Source organism: Ranitomeya variabilis, chromosome 4, assembly GCF_051348905.1.
Source record: "Ranitomeya variabilis isolate aRanVar5 chromosome 4, aRanVar5.hap1, whole genome shotgun sequence".
Lineage (NCBI taxonomy): Eukaryota > Metazoa > Chordata > Amphibia > Anura > Dendrobatidae > Ranitomeya > Ranitomeya variabilis.
The window spans coordinates 170,586,454-170,602,638 of NC_135235.1; the positions used below are offsets into that span (position 1 = coordinate 170,586,454).

Below are 16,185 nucleotides of genomic sequence, written 5' to 3' on the forward strand. Positions count from 1 at the left end.
GTACTTTTAGCCCTGCACGGTCACTTTACCTCATGTCTTTTTATCACATCCAAACCACGCACTGTCACTTAGCCCAGGAATGCATGAGCAAACATGGATATCACTTCTTTACACATAGTTTTACACATGCTTTTATTAAGAAAACAACAACTTTTTATTGCATTTTTCGTGTACTTTGGTCATTCACACCTCTCCCCTATATGATGCTCATTTGTGTGGTGTAGATCCACATCTTTAGTCCAATACTTTCACTATTTTTAACCCCACATTTCACATGATGCTTCATGTTGTTTCAAGAGGCGTCATACTAGATTGTGCCCAATGATGACACTGCGCCAGAGAAGTCATCTCCCGCTACACATTTTATACAGTTTAATGTAGTGGTTTGCATCAACGCAGAGGATACTGTATTCCATAGTCCTCCTTCTTGGTGACCATTTAATACCTTATGATGAGAGAAGAGTGAATATCGCTCTAGCAGCTGTCCATTATGACTGATACCAGATAACATAATAACATAGCAACGACACACAGTCCATAGAAAAAAAACATATTTTATTTCTTATTGAGCTTGTAGCAACACACACAAAAAAAAAGTCTAGTCTTGTCTGCAGAGTCTCTAATTCTGGTCATCTACTAAAAAGCAGAAGCTCTTTGGTAAATGTTGATCTGTCATGTGGTTTTAGAATTGCAGAAATGGTGATTAGCATGATTAGGCCAAGACAAGTAAAATGGCAATTAATTAAAAATACAATAACAATGTATAAAACAATACTTCACATGATTCTAGTCTTCATTTCTTTCCTTGAACGTAGTACTGGTTTCAATAACCAAGATAGAACAGGGAGAAGGACGCTGGAGCCGTGAGACCAGAATTATCACATTATCCTTTACAGGAGAATTGTGCCAGTCCACAAATAAAAGATTGTAACCTCATCCATCTACGGTAGCCCAAGAGTGTAAAGTGTGCGGCTAGTGCATGGTATTGGGCAGCCGATCGCCCCAATCTGTCAGGCTCGGAGAAACAGGGAATTTTGAGTAACAAATGTTTTGCTACCAAAACTAGAAAGAAGGTGTGGCAGAGCGGACTTTGTAATTTGGGTCCCCAATTCTGTCAGATTTTGTTTTTTGGAGGCTTCAGGCAATTACCTGGAGTTTTACATTATTTTTTCCCACCAGATGGGATCTATCCAGCTTGAGCAGCCCCCATCTCCGTTCACTCCTACATAGCAGAATAGAGATTATTACTCTAAGATGGATTTTTTTACCTTTTCCAATTGTGAATTATAGAAAAATGTGCTTCTACCGAAAACATGTCACAACTAGTGATGAGCGAGTGTACTCGTTGCTCGGGTTTTCCCAAGCACGCTCAGGTGACCTCCGAGTATTTGTTAGTGCTCGAAGATTTTGTTTTCATCACGGCAGCTGAATGATTTACAGCTACTAGCCTGCTTGATTACATGTGGGGATTCCCTAGCAACCAGGCAACCCCACATGTACTCAGCCTGGCTAGCAGCTGTAAATCATTCAGCTGCCACGATGAAAACTAAATCTCTGAGCAGTCATAAATACTTGAAAAACCGAGCAATGAGTACACTCGCTCATCACTAGTCACAATCTGAAAAAATAATTAAAAATGAATATTTCATAACTCTGTAAAGACTTCACTGTTTTCGTTGCCATTATAGCCAATGAGAATCTCGGAGTTTCACACTTGAATGGAGAAGATTAGGCTATGTGCACACGTTGCGGATTAGCCTTAGGAATTTCTGGTGCGGATTCTGCCTCTCCTGGCAGAAAACGCAGCTGTGGATTTTGTGCGTATCCGCAGCGTTTTTTGTGCGTTTTTGCTGCGTTTTTTTTTTTGCGTTTTTGTTTGCGGATTTGCTGTGTTTTTTACCCCTGCGGATTTCTATAATGGAATGGGTACAAAAACGCTGCAGATTTGCAAAAAAGAAGTGACAGGCTACTTCTTTTAAACCGCAGCGTTTCCGCAGCGGATTTTCCGCAAAGTGTGCACAGCTTTTTTTTTTCTCATTGATTTACATTGTACTGTAAATCAATTGCGGATCTGCAGCGTTTCTGCACCGCAAAAAACGCTGCGGATCCGCAGAGAATCCGCAACGTGTGCTCATAGCCTTAAGCGATAATGAGAAGTATTTACAAAAGTGCCGATCAATGTGTGTTACTTTACGCTGTGAAATGTTGTAAAATAGCACAAGCCAATAATCAGGGCCTCGCACTTGTTTGAATGACTATTATTGCACTGATGGGATAAGTCCTACGCAATGTAACGACATCTAGGGCTTCATTACTGCGCTCACTTCTGTGCAGATGCCGCACACAGTAATAGAGATGGCAGAGGGGTGGATTTGTGTCCTTGATACCTTCTGTCAAATGTATATGCAGCATTATAAAGCAAATATAAAAGAATGGCGCATGTGTGATAAGATGTGCGCATATTACACACCTACTGTACATACAGGCACACACATATACAGTACTTGCTAACATTGTACTACATGGAGTACAGGCATTTTCTGAGCTCTCTCCAGTATTAAGGCTTTATGCTACCAGGCCTCTCAGTACCATTTAGTTCCCTTTTTATACTCAGATTTATGGTATGTTTACTGTCCACTGGTAAGAAGGAGAGATGATATGTCTAACTTTTGTCCAACACTGTTAAATATTAACCATATTACTGCTGGTCAGGCAGAAGAGACCTAATGTGCAGGTACGATTGTGCTCTAGAAGGCGTCCAATACTGCCTAATCAGCAAAGTAATGGATCGTATCAGACTCGGAGGGCATTGCCTGAATGTGAGTGGTAAAGCTGGTTGGCCCTGCACAGGTCCCATAACCAGAAACTAATGGTCTACGCCTATTGGCAGCCTACAATCTAAGATCAAGGTTCATCTTTCATGTAGAATGTAATGGCTCATGCCTCCGACTCATTATTTGTCCTAAAGGCTTGCTTGCGCAAATGGGCCTCGATCTCCTCCCGGAAAACCAGCATGCCGAGATGAGGGTGGGATGCCTCATTCATAGCCTTGGACTGTATGCACATCCGATATTGCTCTGGGGTCAGCTCGTCCACACAATGCTTCTCATGCCACAAATGGAACAGGCTCGGCACCGGAGTACGGATGACAATCAATTCCCCGTGCAGATATTTCCTGTATAGGTGAACATCCTCTCCTCCCCACCCTTTCACCTCCAAATCAAATCCACCTGCAAAAAGACAAACAATATTGACCAATCAGAATAGTATGAAATGGTATGATTGTTCTTCACCATCTTAAGGAGTCAAACTAATGGTATATATACTGTTCGGAAAATTCCTTTTATCACATGAAAAGGAATTATTGAAAATCCTTGGTAGATGACATGTGCCAGTGATTTCTGCTCTGTGAAGTTACATTTCTTTCTATTTACGGATATTAAACATTTACATTTTGGATTTAAAACCGCACCGATTTTATCAAGCATAGTATATTTCATTTTGCTTTATGTGTGTGCCCTTAACGTCAGCCAGTTTTGTCCACCATAATTTTGCTGCGTAAAGATATCACGCAAATGAAATTTTCTTACTGGAAATGCCCTCCGGGGCTTTAGCAGTAATTAACAGGTAGGAACATGGCCACAGAGGTGCCTTATATTCCTCCACTGGGACAAGACTTTCCTATTAGCAGACTCCACCTTTGCCGTTTAAAGGTATACTGTAAAATATGGTATTAACAGAGCTTTCATCTCCACATACATTTATCCCACATTTACCAGACAACCCCAAATATTTCTGTTGGAGGGTCCTCGTTGTCAGTCACACAAACATGAAGATCATTTATAGCAAATCCTACTGGGGGTGAAGGTTTTGTTGGCAAGACGGCTTTATGAAAGTTTTACAATTCCCTAATAAATGTTTAACCCCTTCCCGACATCTGACGGAATAGTACGTCAGATGTCAGGTCCCCTGCTTTGATGTGCGCTCCGGCGGTGAGCGCACATCAAAGTCGCGACATGTCAGCTGTTTTTTACAGCTGACATGTGCGCGCAATAGCGGCGGGTGAAATCGCGATCACCCGCCGCTATTAACTAGTTAAATGCCGCTGTCAAACGCAGACAGCGGCATTTAACTACCGCATCCGGCCGTGCGGCCGGATATGAGCGCATCGCCGACCCCCGTCACATGATCGGGGGTCGGCGATGCTTGTACATTGTAACCATAGAGGTCCTGGAGACCTCTATGGTTACTGATCGCCGGTGGCTGTGAGCGCCACCCTGTGGTCGGCGCTCACAGCACACCGGCATTTCTGCTGTGTAGCAGCGATCTTATGATCGCTGCTGCATAGCAGAGCCGATCGCGTTGTGCCTGCTTCTAGCCTCCCATGGAGGCTATAGAAGCATGGCAAAAGTAAAAAAAAATGTGAAAAAAATAAAAAAAATATAAAAGTTTAAATCACCCCCCTTTCGCCCCAATCAAAATAAATCAATAAAAAAAAACCCCAACCTACACATATTTGGTATCGCCGCGTTCAGAATCGCCCGATCTATCAATAAAAAAAAGCATTAACCTGATCGCTAAACGGCGTAATGAGAAAAAAAATCGAAACGCCAGATTTACGTTTTTTTGGTCGCCACGACATTGCATTAAAATGCAATAACGGGCGATCAAAAGAACGTATCTGCACCAAAATGCTATCATTAAAAATGCCAGCTCGGCACGCAAAAAATAAGCCCTCACCTGACCCCAGATCACGAAAAATGGAGACGCTACGAGTATCGGAAAATGGCGCAATTTTGTTTTGTTTTGTTTTTTGCAAAGTTTGGAATTTTTTTTCACCACTTAGGTGAAAAATAACCTAGTCATGTTAGGTGTCTATGAACTCGTACTGACCTGGAGAATCATAATGGCAGGTCAGTTTTAGCATTTAGTGAACCTAGCAAAATAGGCAAGCAAAAAACAAGTGTGGGATTGCACTTTTTGTGCAATTTCACTGCACTTGGAATTTTTCTCCCGTTTTCTAGTACACGACATGGTAAAACCAATGATGTCGTTCAAAAGTACAACTCGTCCCGCAAAAAATAAGCCCTCACATGGCCAAATTGACGGAAAAATAAAAAAGTTATGGCTCTGGGAAGGAGGGGAGTGAAAAACGAAAACGGAAAAACGGAAAAAGCTCCGGGGGTGAAGGGGTTAAAAACTGATCTCCACCATGGACTTGATAAGAGAGCAGACTGTCAGATGTACTGAATGGGCACTACCCGTAGTGTACAGTCCTATGCAAGCCATGACAAATCATAAAAAGTCAGAAGATCCACTTATTCTTATTACAGATCACTATGCTGTGATATCGAATCACCTGAACAATGCTACTTTGCAGGTAAAGCAGGCAGTTAAAATAGAAGAAAAGTAAAACAATGCAATCTACAGAACAAATGACTGCCTTACACTTCTACCACTCACCAATAGTCTGGAAATCTGATTTGTACTGACAAGTCATTCCAAACCCGAAATCTCTCCAGAATCCAGAGTCTTTCTTATGAACCTTAGAGAATAAAACATATGAAAAGGAGCTTGTGAAATCTTAAATGGTGATTCTGTCCAAGGTAGGAATATAGCAGTTAAGGTACTCTGCTTCTAATCGGAAGTTCCAGTTTAAATATTACATAAAAGGGTTGTAAACGACTCGGACAACCCCTTCTCAATTCCAATATTCCCCTCGCCTACGGTATCAGCACTGTTCCAACATTATGTCACATGAACCCTGCAGCCAATCAGCGGTCGCTTCCTTCCCACAGAGATTTGGGGATGTGAGAGGACAGCACCAGTTCTCACTTCTTCCTGATGTCCGTTTCATCTGAGTAAGGGAGAGCGAACTAACCCATTAGCAGGCACTGATTGGTTGTTGGGCTCATGTGACATAACGCCGTGACAGCCCCAGGATACGTGCTGCTGACATCACCGGAATGGCTCCAGCCCAGGAGGGGAGTTAAAGATGTTTTTATTCTATGTGGGGAAATATGTATCTGAGAAGGGGTTGTCAGAGTAGTGGGCAACTCCTTTAAATAAAATGATATGTAACCACTGTTTCAATATTTTCCCTAATATCAATAGAACAAGTGGTTATAAAGAAACCTAATATATAATTACAAAATTATTTCTACACTTCCTAGGCTCCTTCCACCTACCTCCTACACTGGTCATCACTCCCAAATCAGATAATGTCTTCTGCAGAGAAGACCGACATCAACTTACTGAGAGATCAAATTACAGTTACTGAACCATAGAAATTACAAAGATGTGAGAAGGAGAAGCACAAAGATGCCCCAGCTACTAAGCTTTCTACTGCTTCACCCCACTGCCAGGTTCACAGCTACACTGCTCATTACTTCTGTATAATGCTCTCTATACTGCTGCTACTGAGGGTCCGCTATGGCAAAATAGAGAAGTAGGTGTCACATGGGAGATATAGCAGCTGTTAAGTACTCATTATTGAGCGGAGTACAGAGTAAACCAACAATCGGAGCCAGGGTGGGTGGAATAACATGCTGTTGATTTTGTTACTGAAATTTGTGGAACTTAAGAATCCGTTCCATTCATCTGAATCCTGCGGTTTCATTATCAATCATTTTTCAGCAATTTTAGTTCAGATGTATGGAACAGAAACGTTTGCAGCCTGTTTCCACCCCAAAAAATTACCATAATTACTTTGTACATTTGTTCTAATTTGTTTCTCTAGTTTTAATAACAAATGATTTCTGTTAAGAAAACGATGTGACCGAGTGTGATGCTAGTGGTAACTACCATCAGCCGCTATCGTACCCGTATAGAATAGTTTTCGTTTTTGCACTTTCGTTGTTTTCCTCCTCTTGCTCCAAGAGCCAAAACTTTCATATTCTTCTGTTGACAAAGCTGTATGAGGGTTTGTTAATGTTACCATATAATGTACTGAAAAAATGGGGAAAAATACCAGGAGTGTAAAACGGTAAAAAAAAAACAAAAAAACACCGTTTCGCCAGTTTTTGTTTTTATGGCGTTCATTGAACGATAAACATGACATGGAAATAGGACTCTTCAGGTCGGTACAATTACAACAATACCAAGTGTATTGGTGCATTTTTTTTATTTTATGCTTAAAAAGAATTCAGAATCTTGTTTTAAAAAAAAAAAAAAAAAAAATGTCTTGTGCTGCCAAAACTTTTATTTATTATAGTCTATCAAGCTGGGCGAGGGCTTGTTTTTTTTGAGCGCAGAGCTAACATTTTAATGGAAACCATTTTGGGGTACATATAACAATCTGATCACTTGCTATTGTATTTTTTGGGTAGTACGCCAATCGACAAACAATAATTCAGGGGTTGCAATGTTTTTCAGCGCATAATGCATGGTTAAAGTAAGTTCTTTTCTTTTTAGATGAGACTTTTTGGACAAATGATTTGCGATTCTCATTTTAATTTCTTTACCTTTGAATGGAGAAAAGGAATGATTTAAACTTTTATAGCTTTTTTTTATATTTAGAACATTTTATTTTTTACATTTTAACTTTATTTTTTAAGTTGCCTTAGGGGTTTGGAACAGGCAATCGTTCAATGGCTTATACTATATACCATGGTATTGCAGTACACCGTATAATTCCAGGCCCAGACTGCTGATCATACCAAGTCTACCACCAACAGTGACATCTAAATGATTACCAGCATGTCTACCTCCGGATGCTGCTGTTGGAGACAGATGCTGGCTGTGTAACTCAGAAGACATCTGCCGTATATAGAGGGGGCTGAGATCGTTGAGACATCAAATCTGCTAACAGATTTCACAATATAAACTGCATACATTACTAAATAGAGGTGTTAGACCTGAGGCATCTAAAAAGAAATATCACTAATTCCTCATTAATCTCTTCCTTTCTTTGTCTCAAACTCAGATATAAAAGGGATCTTCTGTGTCCTAGGTGCTCAGCCATTTCCCTCCTCTCCACAATCTGGTGTCTGGCTGTGAAACAACCAGCTGCAGCACAAGTCTCCTGCACACTGACCAACAGTCTGGATGAGCTTAGCTCCTGTTTACTTCTGGAACTTATTTCAGTTTTTCTTTGGTTACTTTATCAACATATAACTTGCTGTATTATATTAGTACACTGGTTTATATGTTCTCTGTACACATGTAACACTTTACCGCTGCCGGGTTATAGGTGGGGTTACTTATTGTCCAGCTGGCCAATTCAGGAGGAGGTAAGAGGACCCAAATGTTCCAAAAGGGTAATATTTCTATCCAACGTGATTATTCAGCAGAATAAATACCGCTTGTCTATTCCATAATGATACTCCGTTTTTTACTTGTGATGCTTCTGTAAGGAGTGAGGGTTTAAATGGGGTTGGTCCCCAATATTCATCATGTAGCCACAGACAGGTGTACTTACCAGCTGCTGCTCCACAGGAGGTGGCACCTCCAGATTGGCATACACAATAGCAGGATTGTAAAGGCTAAACACCACCGGGTAGAACACCTTCTTACCTACAATAATAAAACAGATAAAGATTCACTGAGTATCACATCAGATTACATTTTTCTTTTTAAAAAGGTATACAAAGATTTATTGACTGTTCCCAAGATTTAGAGTAACATTTTAGTATCCCTGGGTCTCTTCTACAGTAAAAAAAAAAAAAAGCTCCTTCACCTCCTCAGATACCAGGATTCTACCTTCTGTCTGTTACATTTAACTAATATGTGGCAGTAGGATTATATCAGCCAATTTGCAATGAGAATATTAATTCGTGGGACTCCGGTCCAGCGTCCAGGTCAGTTATACTTGGCGGCTAGATGGAAGCCAGAAACTATGCTGGGGAAGCCGGAAGGTGAGAGATTTGCATGCCTGCCATTACCTGCTAGGTACCACTCACCTGGATGCTGGAACAGAGTCCCGTGCATCGATTTGCTCATCTGTCAAACTGATCATATCAATTAGTGTAGGGCAGTCCTCAAGGTAGTGAAGAAAGGAGGACTATGGTGGCTGGTGGATATAGCTATGAAACATTCACAAATTACTTGGAAGGCAAAAAAATACTGATAATCCAGCCACTGCTCACTGTTAAGACGCCACACTATGTAGTGGGGTGGACTAGATGGTGTGCAAACAAATCCTGGCGAGAGCCGCAGAGTACAATATATTTTCTATTTTATTCATGAAAGCACCTTTAAATGTTTTTGAAATATTTGCTCACTCACCAGCTTCAGCATTTAGTCGACAGGTGTCCAGAAACCCAGGTGTGAAGTAGATATCAACATCACAGAAGAAAAGCAGAACATTTCCCTTATCCCAGGCTCGAGCTCCTACTTCTAATCCACGTCCCCTGCTGAACTCCTCCTTCAGTGGGATTAAGGTGTAATTATGGAAGTTTGTGTCACTGTGGCGGCAGAAGACGACCGTGCGTTATTACCCATCTACAACATTATAAAATTGCATCGTAAAGCCCTCTCAAGTGCTGCTCCCTCTATAAACATTTACCCCTGGATAGGTGATAATTAGGCATGAGAGGACCCATGGATGTTCGGGTTCGACAAAACGTTGGACTAAAGTTCGGTTCGGGTACCAGAACGCTACCCGAACTCCATAGAAGTCAATGGGGACCTGACTTTTGGTGCTGTAAAGGGGTCTCTCTCTCTCAGAACTATAGAACGGACTTCCAAGAGAAGTCTGCGTTTGGAGTTCAACATCGGACAATAGGTGTCTGGTACTAACCCCAAACTTCACAGTTCAGGTTCGCTCCTCTCTAGTGATACTGTCTGATCCCAGGGGATCCCCAACACTGGACACCCACTGATCACTGGGACATAAGCACAACTGAAATTAAATTGTTACGTTCATTAGCTTTTACTGCCGCTCTGTCCAAACAAGGTTGAAACAGCGCCACTCTTCTTCATGGGCCATGTCTAATATTGCAAGTCACCCCCATTCACAAGAAAAGGGCTAAGCTGAAAAAGCAGATACAGTTCAAGAAAAGGGGTAGTCTTCATCATGAAAAACAGACGTGGTTTCTTTTTTACTTTTTCATTCTGCACAATAAAAAGTAGCACTCATTTTAAAGCGAACCTATCCATTATGAGATACGGCCACCACCTTTCAGGGCTGATATACAGCATTCTATAATGCTCTATATCTGCCCCCAACCTGAACTTAGAGACAAGAAAAACATTGATGGTGACGGTGATGGCTGTATCATATATCGGCCAAACCTGGTAATAGGTTCACTTTAAAATAAGCAACCGTTTAATATATTTTACCATACTAATCTTATTCTTTTGCCTCCTGGACTGATCGTTCTCTCTCAACTTACAGATAAAATCAGTGAAGATAGATTTTCCCATCAATGAGATAGGAGATGACAAGGGGTGCTTTTAAAATTCTAGAGAGGGAGGAGCTGGAGGGTGATGCAGACATCCTGCTGCCAGTTGTCCCGATACAACAGTTCCAGTTCCCCATAGAACTGTATGAGCACCAACCGTCATCTATCTCAGTAATGGGAAAGTCTGTAATCACTGAAAACAGATTTTACTTGTGCATCGAGAAGTTTGAGAATGAAAGATCAACCAGGGGGACAGACAAAGAAGGGTATTTCTCTGATAAAATAAAAAACTATGTAATTTATCTTAATGTGTATTATTGATTTAAGAAAATAATAATAAAAATAAAACGTTTACGCCTAAAGAAAGAGTAATCTGGTGTAGACTGTGGCAGCGCTCCTGCCCTGTTGACTGCCTCCGCGTCAACAACTCCAGGCTGCTGCACTTATGGCTGTTAGTCAGTATGTGCGTAGGTAATGGCGGATGCTAGAATGACGTTTGAGAGGTTAGTGTGGATTAAGCAGACAACTTTCACCCTAGCTTTAACAGGTTGGACTTACATTTCTACATTCTTGAGGATATCTTCCACCTCTGAAAAGCCTCTCTCACCAAAGTAAACGACAGTCAGGTAAGTCCTTTTATCTTGTTGTATACATATTTCTCTAAAACAGAACAAGTACGTGAATATTACATATACATCAAAACATTCACTGCATAGCCAAAATAACTATGGAACCACCCTTCTATCCACTTAAGAGATGTCTAAGACTAGTCACGAAGGCTTGCAATCAGAGGAGCTCACTGACTCACACGGCGATTACGTGACCTATCACGCTGCAAACTTGACTAAGAAGCCACATTTTATCACAATTATTAAGCATTTAATGCATAAAAAAACGTATTTTTTCCAAATTCATTTTTTTTTAATAACTTTTATAAGAAAATACTTTTTTACGATAGTTTGCTGGTTAGTTTGATATAAGCTACAGTGGCATGTCAAAGTTTGAGCACCCCTTTGGATCTATATCTTCACCCTCAGCTGGGGGCTGATGAAGAGGGCTGCAGTCTGCTAACATCCGAGATGTGCCCGAGTTTGCACAATTCCAGCTGAGCCTTTTCAGTGTTGGGCTCGAGCAAGCCAGTCTGGGCCGATTCACAGAGGGAGCGCCCGTTTCTTTCTTTGACACTATAACTTCTTGGCATCTTTCCATCTAGCAGGAGGGTCATCAAGATCAATGTCTGCAGAAGCTCATTCTATTTACTTGTGGGATGAGATCTCTGCGAGTTCACAGCTAACAGAGTGTGGACGCATTGCTCTAACATCAAAAGGAATCCAATGAGGAAAGTTAATGTAGTTGTACTTGGCATGGTTGTGTTGTTACCTTGTGACTGAACGTCATATACATCTACAGATGCCCACAGAACAGGGTATAACTTGCTTATCGTTGCTGGTGCAACTGCTGAGACACCCAGCAATCCAGAAATGGGAGCACTGTAATCTTGAGAATGGGTCTCTGCAGCCCACGTCCAGAATGGAGCGGAGGTGCGCATGCTTGGCTATTTCTGCCAGTCCCTGACAGAATGAATGGAGTAGAGAGCAACCATGCACACTTATAGTCCATTCAAAACAGGAGTCCAGAGCACAAACTCTGGATTGCAGGCGGTCCCAGCGGTCAGACCTCCAGAAAAGGAGCGACCCTGTAAAGTAAATCAGTCACTAAATTTGTTGCATGATCCAAGGGATGAATGATCACCGCTTGGATAGGTGATGGGAGCCAGACAAATGTTACTAGGAAACACCCTGACGTTTCAGAGAAAACATTTTGAAAAGCCGAGAGAGTCCTGACTAGTCCAGTGTGGTCACCAGTCAAGATATTCCCACGCAACTCCAGCTGATTAGAGGCCAGTCAGGCCAATGAGTGGGGGAGAAGCTGGTGGGGGCAACTCCGGACTAGTCAGGTCTCTCTACTGTCCCAGGCTGAGTTTTCTAACTGTTTTCTCTGGCACAATGCAGCGTTTCAGAGGAAGGCTATGTGCACACGTTAAGGATTTTTAGCGTTTTTTGGCCGTTTTCCGCCAAAAAACGCTAAAAACGCTTACATTAAGCATCCTATTATTAGAATGCAGTCTGCATTTTTTTGTGCACATTCTGCGGTTTTTCCTGCGGCAGAATCGCATTCCGGGGAAAACGCAGCATGGTTTATTCTTTGTGCAGAATCGCAGGGAATTCATTGATCGTTTACTTCCCACTTGGGGCTATGGTAACCATGCGGGAAGTAAACGGATCAAGTGCGGTTGGTTCCCAGGGTGGAGGAGAGGAGACTCTGCTCCAGGCCCTGGGAACCATATACCTGTTTAAAAAAAAAAAAAAAGGAATTAAAACAAAAAATCGTGATATTCTCACCTTCCGGCGTCCCCCGCAGACTTGCCGCCCCTCGCAATGCTGGGAATGGGAGCTGCCGGGAGCATTGCGAGGAGCGGGAAGGCTGCGGGGGCCGCTAGAAGGTGAGACTATCACGATTTTTTACTTTAACCCCTTCCCGACCTCCACCGTACTAGTATGGCGGAGGTCGGTACCCCCTGCTTTGATGTGGGCTCCGGCACTGAACCCTCATCAAAGCCGGGACATGTCCGCTGTTTTGAACAGCTGACGTGCCCGCAATCGCGATTCACCCGCCGCTATTAACTAGTTAAATGCCGCTGTCAAACGCTGACAGCGGCATTTACCTACCGCTTCCGGCCATTGGGCCGGAAATGAGCGCATCGCCGACCCCTGTCACATGATCGGGGGTCAGCGATGCGTCGGCATAGTAACCAGAGGTCTCCTTGAGACTGCTATGGTTGTTGATGCCAGCTTGCTGTGAACGCCACCCTGTGGTAGGCGCTCATAGCAAGCCTGTAATTCAGCTACATAGGAGCAATCTGAGCTTCGCTCCTATGTAGCAGAGCCGATCAAGTTGTGCCAGCTTCTAGCCTCCCATGGAGGCTATTGAAGCATGGCAAAAGTAAAAAAAAAATAAGTTGAAAAAAAATATGGAAAAAATTAAAAAAAATATAAAAGTTTAAATCACCCCCCTTTCCCCCCATTCAAAACAAAACAATAAAAAAATTCAAACCTACACATATTTGGTATCGCCGCGTTCAGAATCGACCGATCTATCAATAAAAAAAAAAAAAAAAAAGGATTAACCTGATCGCTAAACAGCATAGCGAGAGAAAAATTCAAAACGCCAGAATTAAGTTTTTTTGGTCACCGCAACATTGCATTAAAATGCAATAATGGGCGATCAAAAGAACGTAACTGCACCAAAATGGTATCATTAAAAACATCAGCTTGGCACGCAAAAAATAAGCCCTCACCTGACCCTAGAAAAATGGAGACGCTACGGGTATCGGAAAATTGCGCAATTTTTTTTTTTTTAAGCAAAGTTTGGAATTTGTTTTCAGCACTTAGATAAAAAATAACCTAGACATAATTGGTGTCTATAAACTCATAATGACCTGGAGAATCATAATGGCAGGTTAGTTTTAGCATTTAGTGAACCTAGCAAAAAAGCCAAACAAAAAATATGTGTGGGATTGCACTTTTTTTTGCAATTTCACCGCACTTGGAATTTTTTGTCCCGCAAAAAATAAGCCCTCACATGGCCATATTGATGTAAAAATAAAAAAGTTATGGCTCTGGGAAGAGGGGAGTGAAGAACGAGAAAGCATAAATGGAAAAGGGCAAGGTCTTGAAGGGGTTATTTTTCTTTTTTTTAACATTATATCTTTTTACTATTGATGCTGCATAGGCAGCACAATAGTAAAAAGTTGGTCACACTTGTCATACACTGTTTGACAAGTGTGACCAACCTGTCAATCAGTTTTCCAAGTGATGCTACAGATCGTTTGGAAAACTCTAGCATTCTGCAAGCTAATTACGCTTGCAAAACGCTAGTGTTTAGCGGGAATATGCATGCCAATTCTGCATGCGTATTTCCCGTGGCAATTCTGCAACGTGTGCACATAGCCTAAAATATACATGACAAATATTCAGAAAAAAGGCAGCACTCCTTGCTTATGGTGAGTATTTGTGGTTTTAATTCAGACCCACATGGCAGGCGATGTTTCGGCTCTTGTCGAGCCTTTTTTCTGAATATTTGTTCGATATCTCTGCAAAATGGATGGACTGCAGTGAAGGCTTGTGCACCCGTTAGTCCAAAATTGTGCTGTTTCCGTTTTTTAGTATATCTAAAATATCTGTCTGCGGTGTTGAGGGGAGCATGAATCTGGTAACCTGTTCCCTTTATTAGACACAATTAATATTACACTTTAAAAACTACATGCTACATGCTTAATTTATGAAGATTGGTGATACTGGCTAAGCCATCACTGGCTATAGTGAAGACCAGAGTTCCCCTAAAGCCGCAGGGGTTAAAGTACGGACAGCTTGCACGCTCACTCCACTGGGGCACAATCCCTGTCCGCTCATAGAGAGCTGGAACTGAACATGAAGAAACATTGCCCCTTGCAACTAGCAGATGAGCCTGAATGGCAGTCCTGCCCACTCTGCATGCCACATGTGGAGACTCTGGTGCCAAGAGCAGTAGTTCAGCAAAGTCCAGTCTTCCACCTGCACTGTATCTCTCCCCCGGGGTCATAGAACTGCAGGTGGAGCAGACCACACAGACTCCGGGGATCGTAGTGGGAGGAAACCGCGGTTACAGGGGAGACACATTGCTGCAGATAAATGCAGAACATACGCGGGTGCAAGTGGTCATGCTCTATGGGGAATCAGAAGGTTATTTTATGGCGGTCACTGTGCAGTGTAACTTTATTCTAAGGCACATTATAATGAAAATTACACGTTGTATAATGTAAGATTTTGTGTGTTTTCTTTTTTATTGGGGACTATATTCTGACAGCTGTGACAGTCTCTCTGTTTATATAGCTATTGCCTGTAGTACTTTATGGCACGTGCAGCATTTTGATCCTATGTATTTCTGCATGCCCTTTCACTATGCACTGACACCAATACAAGAAGTCAGGGTTTCAAAAAGGTTTCAGGCAATCTACACCATCTGTTTCCACAGACATTAAGAGGGACAACACAAAGGAAATCACACACCGCTACGGTTCAGCTTCCACAACTACCACATTATCATACTGTGCGCAGACGGAAAGGATTATTAACCTCTCCATGTGGTAGTACGGCAGGAGATGGAAGCTTCTAGCTTGGAAATCATAGTACAAAATATGCATTTTACTTTTTACTTTACAATTTCCCTGGAAATCCTACAGAGTGACGAACATGGATACATAGTTTGTGAACAGCTTCGTTTGATATGCACATATTAAGGGTCTACTTTAGCAGGGGATGGGGGAACTATCAATTTTGAGGAGGTGATTTTTTTGTACATTATGTACTATATTATACTTTTATACTGCCGCTCTTTTAATGGAGACCGTTTCAACATTTTGGCCGACTGCAGACGAGCGTATAAAATATTGCCCGAGTTTCATCCCAAAATTGCAGACTATTTTCATCCCTGTGTTTTTTTGTTTTGTTTTTTACATCCATGTGATCTAATAGGTTTCCTAGGTTTATAATCGAAATGCATCAGCTGCATACATCTAAACATTGGAGGACACTTGGATGTTGTGTAGCACCCATTTTTATTCCCTCTATGCACCCATAGACTTGAATGGGTGAGTCTGATCCGAGACTCGGGGAAAGTGGTGCAGGCTGAAATTCTTTTTCTTCCCGCAAAGAGTCAGGCTAAGAGAAAAATCGTTCATCTGAACACAGGACATGCAGCTGTGGGGACTAATACTCAATGGTAATCTTTCAGTGCAATGTCT

General features: G+C 41.9%; 1 protein-coding gene across 3 annotated transcripts in view; it reads right to left on the minus strand.

Moving 5' to 3' along the window:
* Positions 1–534: 534 nt before the first annotated feature.
* Positions 535–16,185, minus strand: part of CSGALNACT2 (chondroitin sulfate N-acetylgalactosaminyltransferase 2) — a 115,308-nt gene continuing 99,657 nt past the window's right edge. For all 3 annotated transcript variants that reach the window (XM_077259375.1, XM_077259376.1, XM_077259377.1), the window contains 5 exons: positions 10,902–11,003; positions 9,226–9,404; positions 8,420–8,514; positions 5,464–5,545; positions 535–3,230 (listed from right to left, as the gene is read on the minus strand). In XM_077259375.1, coding sequence (XP_077115490.1) covers positions 2,938–3,230; positions 5,464–5,545; positions 8,420–8,514; positions 9,226–9,404; positions 10,902–11,003 — 751 coding nt within the window. In that variant the 3' untranslated portion in view covers positions 535–2,937. The remainder of the gene's footprint in view (positions 3,231–5,463; positions 5,546–8,419; positions 8,515–9,225; positions 9,405–10,901; positions 11,004–16,185) is intronic.